The sequence below is a fragment of the Grammomys surdaster genome, unplaced genomic scaffold, assembly GCF_004785775.1.
Source record: "Grammomys surdaster isolate TR1022 unplaced genomic scaffold, NIH_TR_1.0 225, whole genome shotgun sequence".
In the NCBI taxonomy this organism is placed as follows: domain Eukaryota; kingdom Metazoa; phylum Chordata; class Mammalia; order Rodentia; family Muridae; genus Grammomys; species Grammomys surdaster.
Genome location: NW_021604670.1, coordinates 8,026,011 through 8,049,500, shown reverse-complemented (window position 1 = coordinate 8,049,500; position 23,490 = coordinate 8,026,011). Strand labels below are relative to the sequence as shown.

The 23,490-nt window shown below is 44.5% G+C and overlaps 1 protein-coding gene across 1 annotated transcript in view; it reads left to right on the top strand.

Annotated features, from left to right (window-relative positions):
- Acer2 (alkaline ceramidase 2) overlaps positions 1–17,572 on the top strand; it is a 43,705-nt gene extending 26,133 nt beyond the window's left edge. The window contains exons 5-6 of the mRNA XM_028773352.1: positions 9,509–9,646; positions 16,236–17,572. Of these exons, the coding sequence (XP_028629185.1) occupies positions 9,509–9,646; positions 16,236–16,422 (325 nt within the window). The 3' untranslated portion in view covers positions 16,423–17,572. The remainder of the gene's footprint in view (positions 1–9,508; positions 9,647–16,235) is intronic.
- The last annotated feature ends 5,918 nt before the right edge of the window (positions 17,573–23,490 follow it).

The window sequence follows — 23,490 nt, the reverse complement described above, 5'->3', positions numbered from 1 at the left end:
TTGTAGACCAAGGTGACCTTGAACTCAGAGCTACACCTGCCTCTGTCTCCTAAGTGCTGGGACCAAAGGCGTGCATCATCACACTTGGCTCATTTTCCCTTTCTTTAGATTCCCTTCCTCATCCCTCCTTCCCTCCAGTTTCTTCCCTTTCCTGTCCTTTTATCACATTTTATTGGAGCCTAGTCTAGCTTTGAGCTAGTCTGTAATTCTAGTCTGTAATCCTGGGGATTACCTGGGAGTATTTAGGAGGTAAGAGTGGGGGGCTACAGAATGGCTTTGAAGCCAGTTTGAACTGTACAACGTGTTTCCACAGTAACAAAAACAAATGAACATTGAATAAACATAATATAGTGCCAGGCAGTGGTGGCGCATGCCTTTAATCCCAGCACTTGGGAGGCAGAGGCAGGCGGATTTCTGAGTTCCAGGCCAGCCTAGTCTACAGAGTGAATTCCAGGACAGCCAGGACTACACAGAAAAACCCTGTCTCGAAAAACCAAAAAACCAAAACAAACCAAAACAAAACCATAATATAGTTCTATCCAAATCACTGGAGTCCGGCTGAAACTGTGCCTGTGCTTTATTAGTTTATTGATTCATCAACAAGCATTATTGAACCCCTGCTTCGGAACCATAGGAAGTAGGCATCCATTGGTTCCTACTGCCATTGACCTTCAGACATGAGGCAAATAATTGCACAAACAATATATCGTTTCAACTTGTAATCGTGCTGGGAAGGAGAACCGCAGGGTTCACCGAGAGGATGCAATATGAACAGATAGCCATCAGAGGGTACAGTTCAGGAAGTATTGGAATTCAGGCCTGAGGAGGAGAAACTGGGCTCAAGCTAGACTCTCTGGGAGCTTTGGTTTTACTTACAGAAGGACTAGAGTGGTTTTTATTTTGTTTTGATAGGGTCTCAATACGTAGCCCTGGCTAGCCTCGAACTTAGAATTTAGAGCAGACTGCCCTTGAATTTATAAAGATTCATCTGCTTCTGTCTTCTAGATGCTGGGATTAAAGGCATGTACCACCACACCTGGCTTATGTGCGTTCTCTCTCTCTCTCTCTCTCTCTCTCTCTCTGTGTATACATGTGTATGAATATTTTACCTGTATGTATGCCACATGTATGTGCTTACATGCCTGATGCCCTTGGAGACCAGAAGAGGGTGTTGGATCCCCTGGAACTGGAGTTACAGACCACTATGAGCCACCATGTATTTTGGGACCCTATCTGATTTTGTCTCTTTTCTTTCTGGAAATCATGAAGTAGCTTTGCCTGGCCTCATTCTCCCTGCCCTGATGAGCCAAGGGCAACAGGGCCTGGTGGCCATGGCCTGAAACCTCTTCAACCATGAGTCAGTATTAGTATTACTCTTTCTTCTTTTTGAGTCACTTGTCTCAGGTGTTTTGTTACAGTGATGGTTTGCTAGTAAGTTTTTTTTGTCCAGTTGACACTAACTGGAGTCATGGGGAGAAGGAAACTCATTTGAAAATGCTTCTATTACCCTGGCCTGTAGGCAAGTCTCTGGGGACATTTTCTTGAATAATGATTGATATGGGAAGGGCCAGCCTATTTTGAGCAGTGCCAGCCCTAGGGAGGGACAAGCCATGAAGAACAAGCCAGCAAGCAGTGTTCCTCCATGGTCTCTATTCAGTTTCTGCCTCCAGAGTTTTGCTTTGAGTTCCTGCCTTGGCTTCCCTCTAAGGTGGCCTGTGACCTGGGAGTTTGTTAGGTTTAATAACCCTTTCCTCCCCAAACTGTTTTTGGTCATGCTGTTTTTGTTACTGCAATAGGGAGCAAACAAGGCCAGAGGAAGTTAATGGTTTTTACATGTCATGAACCTCTATTTGTTTTTTCAGAAATACTTTTCCAAGGTGGCATTCAACGTTCCTGTAAGAGAACATTTTCTTGTGTTTTGTTTTTAAACAGAGCTTGCGAGCTGCTGTTACTCTGTTTTCACAGAAGCTTTTGCTTATGTTTCTCTCAGGCAGTGGGAATGGTCGTGGCATGCTGGGTCTTTGACATCTGTCCATCTGTTCAGTAAATAAGTTAAGCCTTTTCTTGGATGCTCAGACCTCTGTAAAACCGTAACTGACTCAGGAGTGCTCTACTGAGGAGAAAGGTCCTGGAAGAAAGGACTAGAACCTGTTTGACCCCCAGCTGTCAGTGGGTTCACTGGGAATTCCTCCCCAGGCATGGAAACCCTCCGCTTTAGGACCAATTCCGTAACAAGTGAAAAATTGTTGCAGGTTTCAGGCAACCTGTAGGTGTTGTGGAAATTATTTAATCCCATCCTAGGGTTCTACCCAGCCTTTACCGTTTAGTTCCTGGATAAAACACACACACAACCTTTATATTTACAATAAGCCTTAAATAGCACAAGAGCTGGGCAGATATCTACCCTCTATGCTATTAGAATCTACTTTCCGATCAGTAACCCCTTTCCTAACAGAGTTTTACTTACTATGTTTCACCTGGGCTGCTCTTAACTCCAATTGACTAGCCCTCTTGGCCAAGTTTTCTTGACTCCTAACCCATGGGTGCTTCTCCTTCCTCCTTCTGCACTTCTCCCTCCTTGTGGTTCTCCTCCGACCCCAAGCCTGGGAATCTTACAGCTCAACTATACCTCATCAGAAATAACTTAGGGGCAGGGTGACTTAGGTCTACTCCAGGTCTTGGGGGGCCAATATTAGCATTAGGACACAAACAGCACCAGGCCAATCCACTACAAGTAGGACTTGTTTCAGAAGAACATTTGTTCAGTGTGTGTTTTATTTAGCAAATCTTGAGAACTTTTTCTATGCCCAGTGCTGTTCTAATGCTGAAGAAACTGTGGTGAACAGCTAAAGTGTCAATGGGGGAACAAACAGCAAAATAGAAGATGTTAGGTTGCATTAAAGGAGGAATGGGCCAGGTGGTGCACACCTTTGATCCCAGCGCTCAGGAGGCAGAGGCAGGAGGATCTCTGTAATGGTAACTTTAATATAAATGTAACCAGTAAGCTAATACAACAGCTTTAAAATAAAATCTAGTTCCCCAATAAAGACACAGAAGATTTATTTTCCACTTAAAGTACAATAACTTGAATTATAATTCAATTTTTTTTTGTTTGTTTTTTTGGTTTTTCAAGACAGGGTTTCTCTGTATAGCCCTGGCTGTTCTGGAACTCACTTTGTAGACCAGGCTGGCCTCAAACTCAGAAATCCTCCTGCATCTGCCTCCCAAGTGCTGGGATTAAAGGCGTGCGCCACCGCTGCCCTACTCAATTCTAATCCTATGATCTAATCTGGCTACCTCTCAGCCACAGTTTCTGAGATATTTGCATTTTTAAAATATTGTTCTGGCCCTCTGGGTGTCAGGTGTGCTCTGCCTTGATGCCTTTCCAGACTCCTTCCTCATGGCGACTCCTCTCTTCCTCTCTTCCTTTCCCTCCTCCCCTGGCTGGCAGAAATCCCACCCTATTCTCTTTGTTGCCTGGTCATTGGCTTTCCCAGCTTTTATTGACAAAGCAGAGAATAAATGAGGAACATTGTTTACACAAACTTAGACAGGTGATTCGTGACATAAGCTTTAGAATACTGTGTCCCAATTGCAACAAGATATAAGGGCAGAGAAAGACATGAGTTTGAGGCCAGCCTGGTCTATAGAGAGAGTTCTAGGATACCCAGGGCTACACAGAGAAACCCTATCTTGGAAAACCCGAACCCCAAATCTAAGCCCCCAAGCTCCCCATAAGGAGGAAGGGTCTTGGGAGGGGATGGCTTTGTAAATTATTAAAAAATTGTGTCCCCAAAAGGGCTCTGTGTTAGTTACCTTTCTGTTGCTGTGATAAAATGTCACGAGACAGCAACTTATTTTTTTCTTTATTGAAAACAGATGTGGGTTTTTTTTTGTACAGTATATTCTGATTACAGTTTCCCCTCCCTTTACCCCTCTCTGGTCTCTTCCATATCCACATCTTTTCTGTTTCATGTTGTAAAACAGATATCTAAGGAAAGAAAGATAACGAAATAAAATTTTATTTTATTATATAAAATTTAAAAAATTAAAATATATAAAATTCAAAACTAATAAGGTAAATGAAAAACAAAGAAATTGGAATATGACAAAACAAACAAACAAGAAAAAGAGCCAAAGAAAAAGCACAGGAGTCAGGCTGTGGTGGCACAGGCCTTTAATCCCAGCACTTGGGAGGCAGAGGCAGGTGGATTTCTGAGTTCGAGGCCAGCCTGGTCTACAGAGTGAATTTCAGGACAGCCAGGGCTACACAGAGAAACCCTGTCTCGAAAAACCAAAAACCAAAAACCAACAACAAAAAAAAAAGGAAAGAAAAAGCACAGGAAAGCCATCTAGACACTCACAGAGCCCCTATGCAAACCCCAAACCGGAAGGTACAATGTACATACAAAGATCTGTAAGGTACAAAAAGATGCCCTGACTTAACACTATGTGACAAAGAACCTCTGAAGATGTGTTTGGGTTTATTTTGTATTGATTTCTACTGCTGGGCATGGGGCATACCCTTAAGAGTGCTGTGTGTCCCCTAGTGAGACTTCCTTGGAGAAGACTAATTTTTCTTTTTAAAAGATTTTTCTTACTTAAAGCTAGTTTTGAATTTAAGTGTATTTTAATTGTATTCTTTTCTTCCCCGATGTCCTTCTAGACCCTCTCCTGATTCCCACCCATGTAACTTTAAGTTCTTTCTCAAAAAAAAAACCCAAAAACCAAAAAAACTCCAAACAACAACAACAACAACAGCAACAACAGCAACAAACCAAGCCAAAACCTCAAAACAACTCAGTGCAAGCATCTATCAATTGGAGAGAGCTGTTGGGTTAGAGATGGGTGTGTGTGCTTACTTCAGCTCTAGGGAGGGCCTCGTCTGAGTGGGCCCTGTACATGCTGCTTCTGGTCAGCTCAGATATGCATTGGTCTTGTTGATCTAGAGGACCTTTCTTCCTTGGTATTCTTCACCTCGTCTAGCTCTTTCAGTCTTTCTAGACTTCTCTTCCACAGAGTTATCCACCTCTGTGTATTTGATGGAGCTATCCCTTTTAGGGCTGAGTGTTCCCAGGTCTCCCAATCTCTGTGTGTTGTCTGCCTGTGGGGCTATGTATCTGTGTCTTTGCATTGCTGCTTGAGGAAGCTTCTCTGATGTTGGCTAAGCAACACAGGGACTCTGAGTATAGCAGCTAGGAGTCATTTTATTGTTTCGTTTCTTTAGCAGAAAAGTAGTATTTGGTTTTCCCCTAGGTCCTTGGGCAAGGTAGTCTCAGATTCTTGGCCATCCAAGCACTGTTGGATATGGGTTCCATCTCATGGAGTGGGTCTTAAATCAGATATTGGTTGGTTACTCCACATGCTTTGTGCCACTATTACTGATGGAACTGGGTGGCAGGTTTGAACAAGTCACACTGTGCATCAGATCTCACGTGGGAGGTTTATTAAGAGGAAGAGGTACAGAGGCTACCTTTGGTTTTGGGGGGTGGGGGGGTGGGGGGAGGAGGAAAGAAGGGATGGGGGAAGGGAAAACATGGCTTTTAATCGGGGCCTTGGCACATGCACAAGAGGACATGTGACAGGGGCAACAATGTGTCACCTCTGGGTAGCTAGTGGTGATGTGTCTTGTTGTCACTGGTCCCTGGGAGCTGGCTGTGAAGATGTCTGATTGTTAGCATTGTCTCAGAGTCTCTTTCAGTTGTTCCTGGATGTGCCTGATTGCTAACAATTACACCAGCATATCTTGCAGACAGGTCATTCTTGTAGATTCCTGCCAAGGACCAGCCTCAGCTTGGAGAGGGGTTCTGAGAAAGGGGTGTCTGGGAGCAGTGAAAACAAACAACTTGAAGTCAAATCTTGGGTCTGGGCTGAGATCACTTTCCAGACTGTTGTGTTCTGCTCTGCTTATGTTGTGGACATTATTACAGCCCGGTCTGGAGTTTCTACCCTGCCTTTGGTTATTGAGTTCAAAGATGAAAGACACACTCAAAGCCTTTATATTTACAATAAGACCTAAATAGCACAATAGCTAGACAGCTGCCTACCCTCCATGCTGTTAGAATCTACTTTCCTATCGATAACCTGGAGTTATTACTTAATATCTACTATGGTCCATCTGGGCTGCTCTTAACTCCAATTGGGCAGCCCTCAGGGCCACGCCCTCCTGACCCTTAACCCATGGTGGTTTTTCCTTCCTCCTCTCTACACATTCTTCTCTCCTAAGCCTGGGAAACCTAAGCCCCACCTATGCCACTTCTACCCAGTTATTGGTTGTCAGCATTTTTATTCACCAATCAGAACTAACTTGAGGGCAGGGTCACAGGGGCTACACGCAGACTTCTGGTCTTGGGGGCCCATACTTAGCATTACAATACAAGCAGCATCAGATCAACCCACTAAAGTTCTAGGCTTTCTCTTGCTATTCTAAAAACTCTCTGGCTGAGATAGCTAACTTTACTAGCTCTCTATGCTAGTAAAAATTCTAAAAGCCCTCTGGGTAGCTCATGGCTTTTCTGACCTCAGACAATCTGCTATAAAAAAAATTCTGGGATCTTCCAACCAAGTCAGAAATCCTGTTAGAAAAATTCTAAAATCAAAAATCAGAAAATCAAAATTTTGATTCTAAAATCAAAATCAGAAAGCCAAAAGAATTTCAAAAGAGTTTGAGATTGCCTTCTCTAGATAGCTGCTAGAAAGACGTTCTAAAAGGGCCATGCTTACTTTCTAAGTAATTCTTGGGAGTTCTGACTAAGAAATCCTATTAGAAAAAATTCTAAAAGACTTATGAAAAATTCGAAAAGAGCTGTGTTCTCTCTCCATGGGTTCCCGACTAAAATAAGAAATCCTGTTAGAAAAAAATCTTAAAGACCTGCATTCACTCGCTCTCCAGACAGTTCAGCTCTTGCTAGGGAAAATTCTAAAGAACTGCTACTGCTTTCTGCTAGCCCATCTCATGAAGACAGAAACCCAGTTTTTTTTATTTACATATTAATTCAGTTATTTATTCCAGGTTTCCTTTAGCCTCTTAGGAAAAAGACAGCAAGTACATCTTCTTCTTCTCCTTCTCCTTCTCCTCCTTCTCCTTCTTCTTCTTCTTTTGGGGGGGGGGTTTGAGACAGGGTTTCTCTGTATAGCCCTGGCTGTCCTGGAACTCACTCTGTAGACCAGGCTGGCCTCGAACTCAGAAATCCGTCTGCCTCTGTCTCCCAAGTGCTGGGATTAAAGGCGTGCGCCACCACCGCCCGGCCGCCGCCGACTTCTTCTTCTTCTTCTTCTTCTTCTTCTTCTTCTTCTTCTTCTTCTTCTTCTTCTTCTCCTTCTCCTTCTCCTTCTCCTTCTCCTTCTCCTTCTCCTTCTCCTTCTCCTCCTCTTCCTCCTCCTCCTCCTCCTCCTCCTCCTCCTCCTCCTCCTCTTCCTCCTCCTCCTTCTCCTTCTTCTCCTTCTTCTTTTTTTAACATTGCAAAAGAATCCAAAGATCTGCCTGCCTTTGAAAATTAAGCTGGGTAGGACTTTGTCCTGAGATTACCATTCTGACCACACATAGACCTAAAGTAGCTCTGTCCCAGGCTGATCCTGAACTCAGGAATCTGCCTGCATTTGTAAGCATAAATTAAAAACTCTTATCTGGGTGGAATCGTGTCTCCTGATCACTACCCCCTAAATCTCTTTTATCTCCTTACTTTGTATCTTTCTGACATCTGGCTCATAGTGCAGCTGCCTGTGTTCTTTTAGATCTTTGAAGCCCCTCATACAATTCATATTGCATCCTTTCCTTGTATTTATGCATAATTGATAAATTATATATTTTCAAACTCATGTTTTTAGAGTTCTTTTCCACAGCCTTAAGGGCCGTCCTGAAGGTCCCAGCAATTACCACACTGCTGAGACATTAGGCACACCTTCACCTCCCACACTCATGCTGTCTTTGATTATCATCGAGTCATTAACATTTACAGGGAGGACACTCCTTGGAGGAATGTGAAAATACGTATGTTATTATACAAACAAGCCTTCTGCCTGCAGCAGCCATCCATGCTTCAGCCATCGATGCTTGCGGAGGCTCATGTCTGCTGGCTTTCTCCCTACCAGGTCATTCTGTCCCTACCAAGGTCATGGCAGACTCAGCAACTGAAGCCTTTGTAATTGGGTTGGTGTTTATCTCCAGTCATAGGAGTGAGGCTGTAGGTAGGCACTAGCTTAACTTCTCTGTGTTCTGTGAGTCATGTATGTGTTGTCTTTAGCAATAGGGTCATACCAGTATGTGGAAAGCCAAGGCAACTAGAAGGAAGGGTATGTTGGAGCTTACAGTTTTTTTTTTTTTTAAAGATTTTTACTTAATATATATATGAATGACATGTACTCTGTAGCTGTCTTCAGACACACCAGAAGAGGGCATCAGATCCCATTACAGATGATTGTGAGCCACCACGTGGTTGCTGGGAATTGAACTCAGGACCTATGGAAGAGCAGTCAGTGCTGTTAACCACTGAGCCATCTGTCCAGCCCGTGGGTGGGGGCAGTTACAGTTCTAAGGCATAAGAGTTCGTTGTCATTATGACAGGAAGCTTGGTGGCAGGATCAGAGCTCACAGGAAGCAGGGAGAGCAAACTTAAAATGACATGAATCTTTAAACTCACAAAGCCTGCCTCCGGTGACATTCTTAACTCTAACAAGGCTGCATCTTCTAAACTTCCCAGACAGCACCACCAACTGGGGACCAAGTGTTCATTCAATGAGCTGATGAGCTGGTCTCATTCAAGTCAACGCAGGCTACCCGGGTGATGCTGAGCAGACACTTGAAGACAAGTGAACTACATGGCTATGTGAAGGCAGAACACTCTAGTCAGAGGCAAAGCAAGTAGGAAGGCTGTAGGGCCCATTTGTGCTAAGACCTGGGGGGTTTGAGGAACAGTAAAAATCTACCATGGTTTGAACAAAGACAGTGGGAGCCAAAGTATGGAGAGAAAATTAAAAAAAAAAAAAAAGGCGAGGGAGCCCACGTATGGGGCCTTGTGGCCCCTCTGAATGCTATGGTTTGGTGTGCGCCAGCCCCCCCCCCCCAACCACATTAAAGCTTTGGAGCAGAGCATTGCCAGTTGACTACAAGGTCAAAGGTGAGAGTGTTAGGGAGGAGAAGATGTTGGGGACCTGGACCTACATGGCCAGAGGGCAGGTTTGAGGTGGAGTCTGAAGGAAGAGCTAAGAAACTGGATGCGGAGTCTACAGGCAGGAGGGAAGATGAGCTTGTATTTTATATCTTCATTAGATATCAGGGTACCCTCTCAAGATGGTAGATGGTTCTATGTATCTGGAGTTAGAGGCAGGGCCTGTGTGGAGAAGGTTATCGAATCACGTGCATACATGTGATATTTACATCTATGAGGCTGTCTTCAGTATGAGGCCAGTGCCGTGAGCTGGAGCCAATGAGAAGTTTTGAAGACCCAGGGGAGGTAGCCAGCAAACCCCGTGGAGACCAGAACTGACTCTCCCTTCCTTTTCCTCGCAGGTGTGACAATGTGCGTGTGTTTAAGCTGGGCCTCTTCTCAGGCCTCTGGTGGACTCTGGCTCTCTTCTGCTGGATCAGTGACCGAGCCTTCTGTGAGCTGCTGTCTTCCTTTCACTTTCCCTATCTGCACTGTGTGTGGTAAGCTCCTGCCCTGGGGTGCTCCTGCCCTGGGGTGCTCTTGTCCCGGGGTGCTCCTGCCCTGCGGAGCTGGCATTGCTGCTAGCGTCCTTGCTCGGCTCCAGGGCTAAGTGCTCCCTGCCAGGAGCACAGGTGGGTTCAGGGGAGGGGCACAGAGCCGACCCTTCTTTCCCTTCCTCTCCCAAGTCACACATTTTAGAAACGAAAGTAAGGTAGAGTGTGAAAATGGCTCCAGGGAGCTGGTTTAGCCAAAGCAAACCCTCCCAAAGACCTAATTGTTTCGCTGCACAGCGGGTTGGCAGCTCTTTCATTGTACTAGGAGAGCCTGAAAACTGAGCCTGCAACTTGAGTTCCCCCGTCTGAAAGGGGTGGGGGGTGTAGGGGAGCTGGGGCCTATGTGATGTGAGGACAGGCTCGTTCTCAGGAGGAACCACGCCCTCAGGGCCCTCGAGGCCAGGTGAAAGCTTGGACTTTGAAGGTCACCTAGGGACAGTCACACCGATTCTTTTTACAGCTACAGACAAAGCCTGGGGGACTGAAGTCTGTTATTGAACGTCACTGTTTGATCATGAGGGAATAGAGTATCTCTATTTTGGGAAGCCTGGAATGGCTCTAAACTTCAAAGGAGGGAAAGTGGAGGCTACAAAATCGCATACAGAATCCACACCCAGGAAGGGGAGGAAGCAAGGGAGGGCCAGGGAAAGGTGGCTCAGTGCCTGGCATGCAGCCCTTGGCCTCAAACTCTAGCCAAAAAGGAGAGAATGGAGTTGGGGAGTAGCTTTCTTCCTAGGAACTGCTTCTGCTTCAAACCCAGGACAAGGCAGTGTTTCTGTCTCTGTCCTCATGACTGCTAAGTACAAAAGCTGGCAGCGAGCAAGAGAAATGGTTGTCTTATGTCCTGGCAGATTAGCAGGATCCAGGGAGGAATTCTATAGGGCTTTGTTTATCCAGAGTCATCTTCTGAGATGTAGAGGTCCCAGCACAAACTAGGTATGGTGGCTCACACCTGCCATCACTGCGCCTGAGAAGCTGAGGGAGGGAGAAGCGTAATACCATAAGATTCAGGTTAGTGTGGACTACACTGTGAGGTCCTTCACACAGACACACAGGCGTAGACACAGACAGCGCGCGCGCACACACACACACACACACCCCAAACAGGAAATTCTTTACCCCAGTGGACTTCAGCTTGAGTGTTCATACAGAACTGGAGTTTGGAGATCGGGAGTGACTTTAATGTGGACTTTTACTTTAATGTAGACTTTTAAGTAGGAGGGCTAAGAGAAAATGCAGCACTCAGTAAAGAATAAAGAACGCAACATATGTACCCAAGCGTAGGCGTGGCCTTGGTCAAGCTTGGGCGAATTTACTGTGGGACCCTGTTTGTGGGAAATGTAAGTTTTGGGGGCTTCTAGGACCACATTCAAAGGACTAAAATCAAACAAAGCAGCACAAACTGACGTGTTCACTCATGGTATCTGCTGTGTAGGTTGAACTGTCTTTTCTTCTTCATTATGAAGTCATTATGTTCATGTAGGGTGGGTGTTTGGTAGCCTGTGTGAGCACGTACGTGCACGTATGTGTGTGTGTGTGTGTACTCATGTATTTGTTCCTTTCTTCCATCACGTGGATGCCAGGGATCTAACACATCCTCAGACTTGGAGGCCAGTGCCTTTACCCACCTAGCCATTTTGCCAGATGAATGAACTAATTGTTTTAAATTTAATTTTATATATACACGAGAGTTTTGACTGCTGAGGAGGCCAGAAGAAGGAGTTGGAGCCTCTAAAGCTGGAGCTACAGCCAGATGTAAGCCACTCTAGAGGTGCTAGGAATCAAACTCCAGTCCCCTACAAGACCAGCAAGTGCTATAACCAGTTAGTTATCTTTCCTGCCCCATGAAGTCATTTTTGAATAATAGTTTTTGTGTGTGTGTGTGTGTGGTTTTTTGAGACAAGGTTTCTCTGTGTAGCCCTGGCTGTCCTGGAACTCACTCTGTAGACCAGGCTGGCCTCGAACTCAGAAATCCACCTGTCTCTGCCTCCCAAGTGCTGGGATTAAAGGCGTGCGCCACCACTGCCCAGCTGAATAATAGTTTTAAACAACATAGAGATATAGAAAATGGCTCTCATAATTCTACTCCCTAAAGAAGGATAATTGACAACCTGAAGTATATCTTTGCAGATTTTATTATATACATACCCATTTCCTGAAATTTTTTTCTCCTTTATTGATAATGAAAAATGAAGAAGAAAAGAACAGCCAGGTGTGGCAGCACACACCTTTACCAGCACATTTAGGAGGTGGAGGCAGGCTGGCGTCTGTGAATCAGAAGCTAATCAGGTCTATATTCTGACTTCTAGGCCAGCCACATTACATAGTTAGACAGCATCTCAAAACAAAACAAAAGGGCCAAAGAGATGGCTCAGGGGTTAAGAACACTGATTGCTCTTCCAGAGGTCCTGAGCTCAATTCCCAGCAGCTGCATGGTGGCTCACAATCATCTGTCATGGGACCTAATGTCCTCTTCTGTGGTGTGTCTGAAGACAGCTACAGTGTACTCATACTTAAATAATTTTAACACCCCCAAAACAAAAACAAAACAAACAAAAAAAAACCCAACCAACCAAAACCCCAACCTCCCCCCAAAAAACAAAAATCCCACAACAATAAAAAACTTTATGTCTTCCATCTATCCACAGCCATGTACCCACGAATTATTCTATTTCTAGAAAGCTACAATGGCACCTTTCTATATGTAACGCAAACTTAGTCTTGTCTTAAGCCAAACTCCTGTGAGGCATGTCCAGCCAGTGAGTGGCCCCAGGCCCACATGCACTCACATGCCACACAGGATAGTTATGAATATGACCCGACGTGTTTGTAGATAATGATGTTCTATTGGAGGATTAAAATGTCAGATAACTCTGTATCTAGATCATGTCCATTTATGTATATGAGTATACCGTAGCTATCTTTAGACACTCCAGAAGAGGGCATCAGGTCCCATTATAGATGGATGTGAGCCACCAGGTGGTTGCTGGGAGTTGAACTCAGGACCTCTGGAAGAGCAGTAAGTGCTCTTAACCACTGAGCCATCTCTCCAGCCCGATAGAGGATGTATCAGATATTAAACTGATAGATGTTGAACCAGAAATTTGCCTTCTCAGCTAGGCTGGCTCTCCAGCAAGCTCTTAGGATCTGTTGCAGGCACACTCAGCTTCTCACTGGACTTTTGCACTCGAGTCTTTGTGTTTGCAGAACAAGAGCTTTCTTTTTTCACTAAACCATCTCCTGACCTCCATATTCTGTCATTTCTAATTTTTCACTTTTGTAAATAATCTGTAAAAAAAAAAACCCATATATATTGATTCTAATCTTCATAGGTTAGATTGGAATATAAATTGTAAGATAGCAACATATTTTTCTATTTTTTTCTAAGACTTCTAGACTATAAGGTCTAGGACTGGGGATGTGATTTAGTTGGCAGAGTGCCTGCCTCGCATAGGGATTTGATCCCTAGCACTGCATAAACTGAGCACTAGAACCGGGTCATAATCTTAGAGGCGGGGGATCGCAAGCAAGTGGGCAGCCTGGATTAGAGTAAGACCTTATTTTATCTTATCCGTCTTATTATACTTGTGTGTGTGGGGGAGGGGTTGTTTTGTTTTAAAATACAGTCTCACTATGTAGTACTAGTTGGCCTAGAACTCACTGTGCACACCAGGTTGGCTCAGATCCAGAGAGAACTGGCCGCCTTTCTTCCCAATGCTAAGATGAAAGGCTTGTGCCCCCATGCCCAGCTGTCTATTTCCTGTGTGAGAGAGTTTTACATATCCTAGGTTGGCCTCACATTCACTACGCATTCCCAAGTCTGGAATTACAGACACGTGCCACCATAACAGACTTGTTTGTGTTGGCAGTGCTGGTCATCATGAATGCTAGGCAAGTGTCTGCCACTTCTAGTCCAGTTCTTCGATCCCTTTACTGCAGTCTGTTAGGATGCTCAGCCCACATGCTCACACACATGGGCATTATTAACTGCTTTAAAGCTTTGCTACCTGATAGGGAAAAAGATGTGTTTTTATTTTTATGTCTTTAAAGACAGTGCCACTGGATATCTTTAAAAACATAATCTGAATGGTGGTTTTAGGATATAATTTAATTTTTTTAAGATTTATTTATGCATATGAGTATTTATGCATATGTACCTGTCTTTCACATCAGAAAAGCATCAGATCTCATTATAGATGGCTGTGAGCTGCCATGTGGCTGCTGGGAATTGAATGAACTCAGAATCTCTGGAAGAGCAGTCAGTGCTCTTAACTCCTGAGCCATCTCTCCAGCCCTAGGATGTAATTTAACTAGAATCTTTACAATTCGCCATATTTCCTCTTTCAAAGTATGCCTTCTGATATCCTAATGTTTTTATCTGCAATGGCTATTTGTAATGCAAATTTTAATTAATTACTTATTAGTTAATAATTATTATTTTGAGACAGGGTCTTACTACGTAGCGCTGGCTAGCCTGGAACTTGATTGTAGACTTGATTGGTGGCCCCAAACTCACAGAGATCCAACTGCCTTTTCCTCCTAAGTGCTGGAATTAAAGGTATGCCACTGTACCCAAGTTGAAGAGGTTTTTAAAGCACAATATATGAAGCCACCATGTGTGCCAACTTCAGCTTGTGGTTCTCCCTGGAGGCCAGGTCTTGTCTCTACTGCTTTCCTTCTTGTTCTTCATCCAACCCCATTTTAAAGCAAAGCTCACACAACATTTATAATGATTAACATTTTGGGGTATTGTAAGTTTCAGGTCTATCACATTGGACAGATAGTTTCTTTTCTTTTCCTTCTTTTCTTTCTTTCATTCTTTTTTTTTTTTAAAGATTTTATTTATTATATGTGAATACACCATCACTGTCCTCAGACACACCAGAAGAGGGCATCAGATCCCATTGCTATGATTATGAGCCACCATGTGGTTGCTGGGAATTGAACTCAGGACCTCTAGAAGAGCAGTCAATGCTCTTAACCGCTGAGCCATCTCTCCAGCCCAGGACAGATAGTTTCTTTCTTATTTATTTATTTATTTATTTATTTATTTATAAAGCAGGTGAATATTTTTTTTTGTGTTGTATTCATTTTGAATTATCACATGTGTCTGGGTTTTCTTGACTGGTTTCTGTGCCATTCGTAGACAAGCCTCTTTCATCAAAGTTTATAGTTTTGGGGGTATATAAAAATATAGTTTTGGGGGTATATATTACAAGCATAGGTGCCGGAGAGATGGCTCAGCCATTAAGAGCGCTTGCTTTTCTTATAGATGACTGTAGTTCAGTTCCAGCACCCAGGTTGAGTGGATCACAACCACCTGCAGTGCTCATTCCAGGGGAATCTTGCACCCTTTGGTGGCTGCTGCAAGTACTGCACAGCTGTCCATACACTCACACAGGACACACACCTATAAAGTGAACCATTTTAAAATTATATTCTAAATATGTTTAAAGTAATGAATTTTTCACATTTATTTATTAATCTGTCCACACACACACACACACACACACACACACGGACATGAGCATGCCGTAGTACATGTTTGGATGTCAGAGAACAACCTTTGGGAGTCAGTCAGCCCTTTCCTTATACCTTGTGGGTTCTGGGGATTGAACTCGGCCGTCAGACTTGGTGGCAATCACTTCACCTCACAGGTCTGTATTTTAAGCCTTATTCATTTGGAATAAGCTTTCAGTATAGTGTATAAGGAAGAATCTGTCCCCCTTTAAAAGACTTCTTTCTTCTTTTTTCTTTTTTTCTTGTCTTTTCTTTCTGTTTGTTTGTTTGATCAATTGATTTTTGTTTTGTTTTTCAAGATAGGGAGGGGTTTTCTGTATGGCCTTGTTTGTCCCAGAATTATCTGGCCTCAAATTCAGAGATCTGCCTGCTTCTGTCCCCTGAGTGCTGGGATTAAAGGCATGCAACACCACTACCAGGATTTATTTCCTGATAAAGGCCCAAAACTGAAACCTTAGACAGGTAAAGATAATTTAGAAATAAAAAGGATTTTCAAAGTAAAGCTTCGAACATACTTTAATACAGGCTAATTTCCAATGAGAAGCACGAGCTGTACGTACATCTTGCTAAGGGTCTCAAGATCTAATTCTGGGTTCACCCGTTTCCACCTTGGCATTTCTAGTTTCATCCTGGGCCCTCAGTCTTACTGAGAAGGCCCCAAAGGTATTTGTTCCAATTATCTATCATCTATCTATCTATCTATCTATCTATCTATCTATCTATCTATCTATCTTTTTTTAAAATTGTGGCTCTGGTTAGCTTTGAACTCACAGTGTACTCTTGGACTAGTGATACTTGTCTTGAGTTGGCCCCCTAGAGTACTAGGGTTACAGATCTGAGCTACCATACTGTTTTGAATACAGGCTCAAGTGCTCAAGGTGTCACCCCTCTGGTGTTGCTAGTTATCCCATCCTTTCCCTGTTTTACTTGCCCTATGGATGAAAGGGACAGCGGGAAGGACGGGTGGCCCCAGGGAGAAGCACTGCACCAGGCTCACCTCTCCCCTCTCTTGCAGGCATATCCTCATCTGCCTTGCTGCATATCTGGGCTGTGTGTGCTTCGCCTACTTTGATGCTGCCTCAGAGATACCTGAACAAGGTCCAGTCATCAGATTCTGGCCCAGCGAGAAATGGGCTTTTATCGGTGTTCCCTATGTGTCTCTCCTATGTGCCCACAAGAAGTCGCCAGTCAAGATCACGTGATGGCAAGGCAGTGATCGTCTTCTCTACTCACTTCTATGCGAGCGTGTGCTGGGCTTCGTTTGCTAGCAAAGATGGCCAAGGGGATTGAGGAATCGGTGTGATGTGGGTGTTTAAAATTCTGCTCCTTTGTGATCTAACTGGACCACTGTGCCTGACTTCCCCAGGTTGGGAAATGGAGGGCTCAGGGACATAAGTATGTCTTCCTCAGTTTCCTCCCCAGACACACGGGCTTGCTGTGTTAAGTCCATAATGACATTGACAGAGTAGGTTTTTGGGGAGACCTAGGGCAGCCCAAAGTTTCTTGCTGTAGATCTGACCATTTCCAGGCTCTCTCATTACACAGGAGTCAGCCCCCTGATATACAAGACCTTCTGAGTTTGTGATGGAAGGTTCCAGAACTTTTCATTTTGCTGGGAGAAACTGTCCTTCAACAAAACCAAGTGGGCAAACACACGTGGGGGCTGTGGCTAAGGCGGGTGGCTTGTAATTCGAACCTCTTAGCTTTCCCAGGTTCTCCATGTGCTTGTGGCTCCTTCCACTACCTCTGCTGAGAGATGGAGCCTCGGCTTCAGAGGGCAAAGCCAGTAACACCCTCTGTGCCAAAAACTACACTCCACTTAAAGCACACATTATTGACATTATTTCTGCTCTTCCAGAGTGCAGCAGCCTCAGACCCACAAAGATTCCTTCTGGTCTGAAGACTGCACACACAGCCCCCTCTGCTTGCCCCTTGATCTCTGTGAGAGCAAGGCCTCTGGGGGTTTGATTGTGGAGCTCCTGTGAAGCTTTAGGGAAGCATTTCTTATTGGAAGCTTTCAGTGTGTTGTTACCTCCAAAACTCTGACCCCATTTCTCTGCTTTTTTTAGGGGATGTGCGCTTCCTGAGGGATGTAGCTTCCCGGGATGTGGACCTACAGGGGAACGTGGCCTCCTGGGGATGTGGGCCTCCTGGGGATATAGCCTCCCTGGGGTGTGGTTCTCTAGCTTTTGTTTTTATAATACCTGGTGCTAACTGGTTTTTCAGAGCACTTTGTTTGGCTAGCTGGGGGGTCACAGGTAGGAAGGGGCAGGCTCTGACATGAATGTTTCTCACCTGCATCGTAATGTCTTCACTGTGCTATCTTCAGGATATGAAGTGGAATGGGGTATCTCAGGGATGTTTGTACTCAGGCACCTTCTGCTTTCTGACATCCCATTGTCGGGGGTGGAGGGTGGGGGTGGGGGGTGGGACAACGCCCAGGGGATTGGAGTTAGAACACTGTTCTGAGAGGTGTCCAGAGTCAGAGGGAGCTAGCTGGTTCTGGCACTTCCAGGAACTCTTACTCTGTTTAGAACCTTCACAGGGTCCAAAGTGGAAACTGGACTTAGAGTTTTTAGATGAATAGACTTCATTCTGCTTTTTTGTGGCTTTGAAGTTTTAGAAGTAACTTACTGGGCTATTTCTTGTTTGTAGTCACAAATATTTATAGACCACAAATATGTGAAATAAGTTGTCTTTTATTAAATCTATATAGCATTTACTAAATCTCCCAGGTAGCAAACACACGGTCATTTGCTTGGTGATATTTACAAGGCAGAAATATTTGGTTTTGAATGATTGTATATGTTAGTTTGCTGTAGCTTAAAATATATTTAAAATGATTTTGAGTTAAATGTTTGTGACAACCTAGGGGTTCGTGGGCCAGAATTGCTGCTGAGTCCTTTGATTTTTGAGTTTAGAATTTTTAGAGGGCAAAATCAAACTATCCTTCTTGTCAGTTCATCTTACCAGGCACAGGGGCTGCTCTTGTATATTCTACACGATATAAATGTCCTGAAGAGGACTCCTAGCTGCCTTCATCTGGAAGGGTCATCTGGGACTGGAGAATTGGTTCAGTAGTTAAAAACACATGTTGCTCTCCACGAAGACCTGGATTTGATTCCCACAATGCTCATGAAGCTCATAACCTGTAACTCCAGTCCCAGGGGATCTGATGTCCTCTTCTGACTTCCAAGCGCACAGAGCATGCATGTGGTACAGATATCCATACAAGCAAGCGAAACGTTCGTGCATGTAAAGTAACAAATGAATACGCTAGTAAGATGGCTGTAGGAAAGGGTTTTGAGATGCAAGGTTTAGTTTGTCCCGAGGGCCCTTCCGTGACAGTGGTGGTGTCCTCAAAGTCAGGAAAGAACCACTTCTTTTTATCTGGAGAAGGACTTATTCCCTAGGGCCCCTGCTAACACTCCTAGGTGTAGGGACAGAATATTGATGGATGTGCTTGGACATGACTGTGTGAAAGGAACTGAGCACCTGACTGGATTCAGTGGGCCACTTCCCCAGGTATGTGGCACCGTAGCTGGCTTGGAAGGGAGTGTGTTTGGGGACAAACAGAACTTTTTCCCCCCTTCCATCTGAGACAGAGCTTTGCTCTTTTTCATGTCTCAAGCTGGTATCAATACTTACTATAGAGCCCAGGCTAGCCTCAAACTGATAGTGAGACCCCCCAACTGCTAGGTATAGCTATAGAATCGAGGTACCACACCCATCTTAAACAGAAATCTCTACAGCTTGGTAGCTGGGGCCTGACTGATCAAGGGAGTAGATATATATGAATCTAATTTTGAGCTGGGCTTTGGTCATTGATCACTTTTTTTTTTCATTAAAGCTTTACATGTTCAAAGAAAATTGGGACACTACAGAAAAGTTACTCTACCTCTCTTGCCTTAGAGCATCCATGGCCAATATTTTGGCTTTGAGGTGTGTTTCCTTCCTATCCTTTCTGCCCCACTACAGCTACAATGAGCTGTTAATTAGGCCATGTATCCTTGAATGGAACACACACTCGTGTTTTCATGGAGAGCTAGCCTTCTCTCCTACGCTGACGTCTGGGTTCTGAGCTCACCACTGGAGTTACCTTTCCCATGAAGGCTGACTTGAGAGGCTCCTAAGACATGAACTGATTTTGGCTTTGCAGTATAACACTTCACATTTGGATCTCTGAGTCACAGTGAACAGCTGGTAAAGCTCTGACTTCATGGATGCTACTGTGTTGAGAGCGGTAACGGCAAGCAGAGCCCGCTAACTGATGTGCACTCCTGAATCTGCTCCCTTCCAGTGGAGATGACATTGACGAGTGATGTCATAGCCACTGTTCCGAGTCTGCCTGAGATCTCAGGACAGAGGAAGCCATGGATGTTACCAAGTGGTCATGTCTGTCAGTGATTTCACAGTTCTGATCCATTGTTGATTTTTAGGAGAATTCTTCTCTCTTTAGTGCCCGGTGATGCCAAAGCCAGCTCTTCAGAAGTGTTCTTTCTGTCTGCTTTCATTCATAATGTGATCCACGTGGGAGAATGGGTGTCTATATGGTGAAAAGTGCCTACACCAGTCACGGGTCAACAGTGTTGTGTAAAACACTGCTCTGTAAAAATACTGCCACCCATTCTATTGGTTGGATTTCTCAGGTGTCTGAATCTTCCTCTTCTCCCAACCCTCTCCCAGAGCCAGCACTGGGATTTGAACCTTCCCTGGCTCTTTTTTCCCTCAGGTCTGACAACTGACAGTCTCTGGGGACAGCCAACTAGGGCCTCCCTCAGCTCCTTTCTCCAGCTGAACTTGGGTTCTTCCCAACCAGGGTTTGACCTGGGTCTCTTGGTCCCACTGGCCAATGACACATCTTTGGCCAGATTGGGATTCTCAATAGATTTTATAGACATTATTCTTCCACAGACTTTAAAACATGGCTTGTGTCTTTTCCTACACATCAAGTCAGATTTAAAACTATTTTATAACCACAATCATTAAACCAAGCAAAGGAGGTATTTTTAGATATACACTGTGCTTTATACTTTGTGTAGAGTGTGCTATGTACAGGTGGTTTGTACCCTGGCTGAAGCAACATTAATCATAGCTCTGGGGAGATTTACAGACCTTTTGCACTTTATGCTTTTTTTGTGAACTCTGATAACCATGGTCAATATTAAAGCCATTAACTGGCATTTTCTGTGAATAAACATGTATAGGTATCTATTTCTGAAATGATTTCTTTCTTTAAACATTTATCATCATCATCATCATCATCATCATCACCATCATCATCATCTGTGTGTGCCTGTATGTATATATGACATATGTGTATGAATGGTAGCTCTCACACTGTGGAGTCTGGGCTCTTCTTCTTCCTTTATGTGGGTTCCAGGAGTTTAACTCAGGTTGTCTGGCTTGGGGGGCAAATGCCTTTACCCACTGAGCCATCCTGTTAACCCTTTTGTGTTTTCTACCAGAGTCTGATAAAGCTCAGTCTGGTCTTGAATACACACACACACACACACACACACACACACACACACTCACTCACATAGTTGAAGATGACGCTGAACTTCTGATCCTCCTGCCTCTACCTCCCAAGTTTTGAGATTCCATAGTGGTGGTTTGAATGAGGCTCCATACGCTCACATGTCTGAATATTTGGTCCCCAGTTGGTGGAACTGTTTGGGAAAGATGAGGAGGCATGTCACTGTGGACAGCTTAAGGCATGTCACTGTGGACAGCTTAAGGCATGTCACTGTGGACAGCTGAAGGTTTTGAAGACTGTCCCACCGTCCCCAGTGCACCCTGCCTACTGCTTGTGGATCAGGCTGTGAGTGCAGCTGTTCCTGCCACTGTGCCTTTGCAACATCACTGTGGATTATAACCCTGGGAAACTGTAGGCCCAGGTGAATGCTTTCTTTTATAAATTGCCTTGGTCATGGTGCTTTATATCAACAATAGAAAAGTAACTAAAATAGCCACCGTGTCTGGATCTTCAAAATTATTTCTGAAGTATCTGCAATGAAGATTTATGTTTTTCCTTCTTCCCTCCCCTCCTTCCTTCTTCCCCCCTTCCCTCCCTTCCTCAAGGCAGGATCTCATAGTAGGCTGGCCTGGAACACTTTGGGCTCCTGAATGCTTGGATTGCAGGCAGGGATCGCTACTCTGAGCAAGAGTGCAGTTCATGGGTTCAGTGTATTTGTCTGGGTCTATGCATGAGAGGCTTGGGTGTTTACAACCACAGATGCTTCAAAGAAGTTCACTGAGGTGTGAAATGAACACGTCAAATGTTCCAAGCAGAGTACCAGACAGTGGTGTGCCTTAATTACGGATTCTGTGACCTGCCACGTTCTGTCTCACACAGATGATTCTTACTGATACTGCGTTTCAGGCAGTCACTGGAGGCAACATTTTGTGACATTTCAAAACTGCCAGTCTCACATAGATTCCCCCCATTCTTCCCTCTCCTTCTCCTTTGAGAAGGGAGAGCCACCTTCTAAGTAACACCTCTGAGCCACTACACCCTTCCTGTACATCCCCCAGCACATCAGGTGGCTGCAGGATTAGGGACATCCTCTCCCACTGAGACCAGACAGGCAGTTCATTTAGGGGAACAGGATCCACAGGCAGGCGTCAGATTCTACATAAGGAGAGAGGGAGGAGAGTGGGAGGAGAGTGGGAGGAGAGTGGGAGGAGAGTGGGAGCTGATATTGAGATGTAAAGTGAATAAAAAAAGTAAATCAAACAAACAAAGACCATATATACATACACCATTTTTTCAAACACGTTTGAAACTTTCACACCCTAAGAGCTATGTGGGAAGACTTTCACTAAAGGGACTTTTCTGTGGCAGGGCCTTCTCGCCATCACTGCCTATGTGGCCTCTGGCAGGTAGCTTGACTTTACTTGACAGAGCTCACTCACCATTCACAAACCATGGTCTGTACACGAGATGTATAGGAATCACTGTAGTAAATTCCTAGGTCTAATTTCTTGGCCCCAATCCAGTCCATTTGGTGTGTGCCTCTACTGTCTGCATTTGTTCAGTATGCAGGTAATCCCAATGAAGCATGAACTTTGGAGCCTGCTTTGTTCTCTTTGGATGTGTTTTGTGAAATAAACCAGGCTGTGATTTTAGAACAGAACAAACAAACAAAAACAAAAATAAACCAAACCAAACCAAACCAAACCAACCAAACAAATAAAACCTGTCAGTGACTTTGGTGGCAGTGCCTGTATCTACCTACTTACTGTCATTAACTTTCTGTGACAGTCATTTCAAATTAAGATTAAATTCGGTGACCAACATTATCAAAGTCATTGTAGTAGACCCTTTAGACTTTTCTCTGGTTAATAGGGAGAGCCATTGGTGGCCTCAGAGCCTTTCAGAACCATAAGGCTGGGTCTTCTCTCTAAGGCAATGTCCCTGCATGTGATTTCCTGGGGGATTGATGTCCCTAGGAGCTATACCCCCCCCCCACTAGATAAAGAAGATAAAGAACTCTCTCTGACTTGGGAGGTAGAGGCAGGTGGATTTCTGAGTTCCAGGCCAGCCTGATCTACAGAGTGAGTTCCAGGACAGCCAGGGCTACACAGGGAGACCCTGACTTGAAAAACCAACCAAAACAATAACAACAACAAAAAGAACCCCTCTCTGTGCAAGACTAAGCAAGGATCTGGTTTTGAAACCTTTTGGATTCCCAATCTCTCTTGATGCTGTGTAGTGCGGACAGAACTTGGGGAAGGTGAGGGCTCTGTGTTCAGGAGACAGTGCAGAGTAAACCCAAGGCTATCCTTGCAAGTTCCAGGCCAGCCAGGGCTACATAGTGAGATCATGAATTAAAAAAAAAGTCAAGAGAAGAAGAAAGAGTAGCAGTAGGAGGTACAGAAGGAGGAAGAGAAGAAAAAAGGAAAAGGAGAAGAAAAGAGGAAGAGGAGGAGGAGGAGGAGGGGGGGAGGGAAGGAGGGAGGGAGGGAGGGAGGGAGGGAGGGATAAAATACCCAAAGGTACTCATTACATTAAGGTGCCAACATGAGGGGCGGTGAGAGGGCTCAATGGGTAAAGGCACTGCTGTCAAGCCTGCTGACCAGAATTCAATCCCCAGGATTCATGTGGTCAAAGAAAGACTCCTGTAGGTTGTCTTCTAACCTCATGTGTACACACAGAGACATAGACACAGACACAGACACACCCACACACACCACCACCACCACCACCACCACCACCAAATAAGATATAGTTTAAAAAAAAAAAAGACTCTAGCACAAGTCCAAAC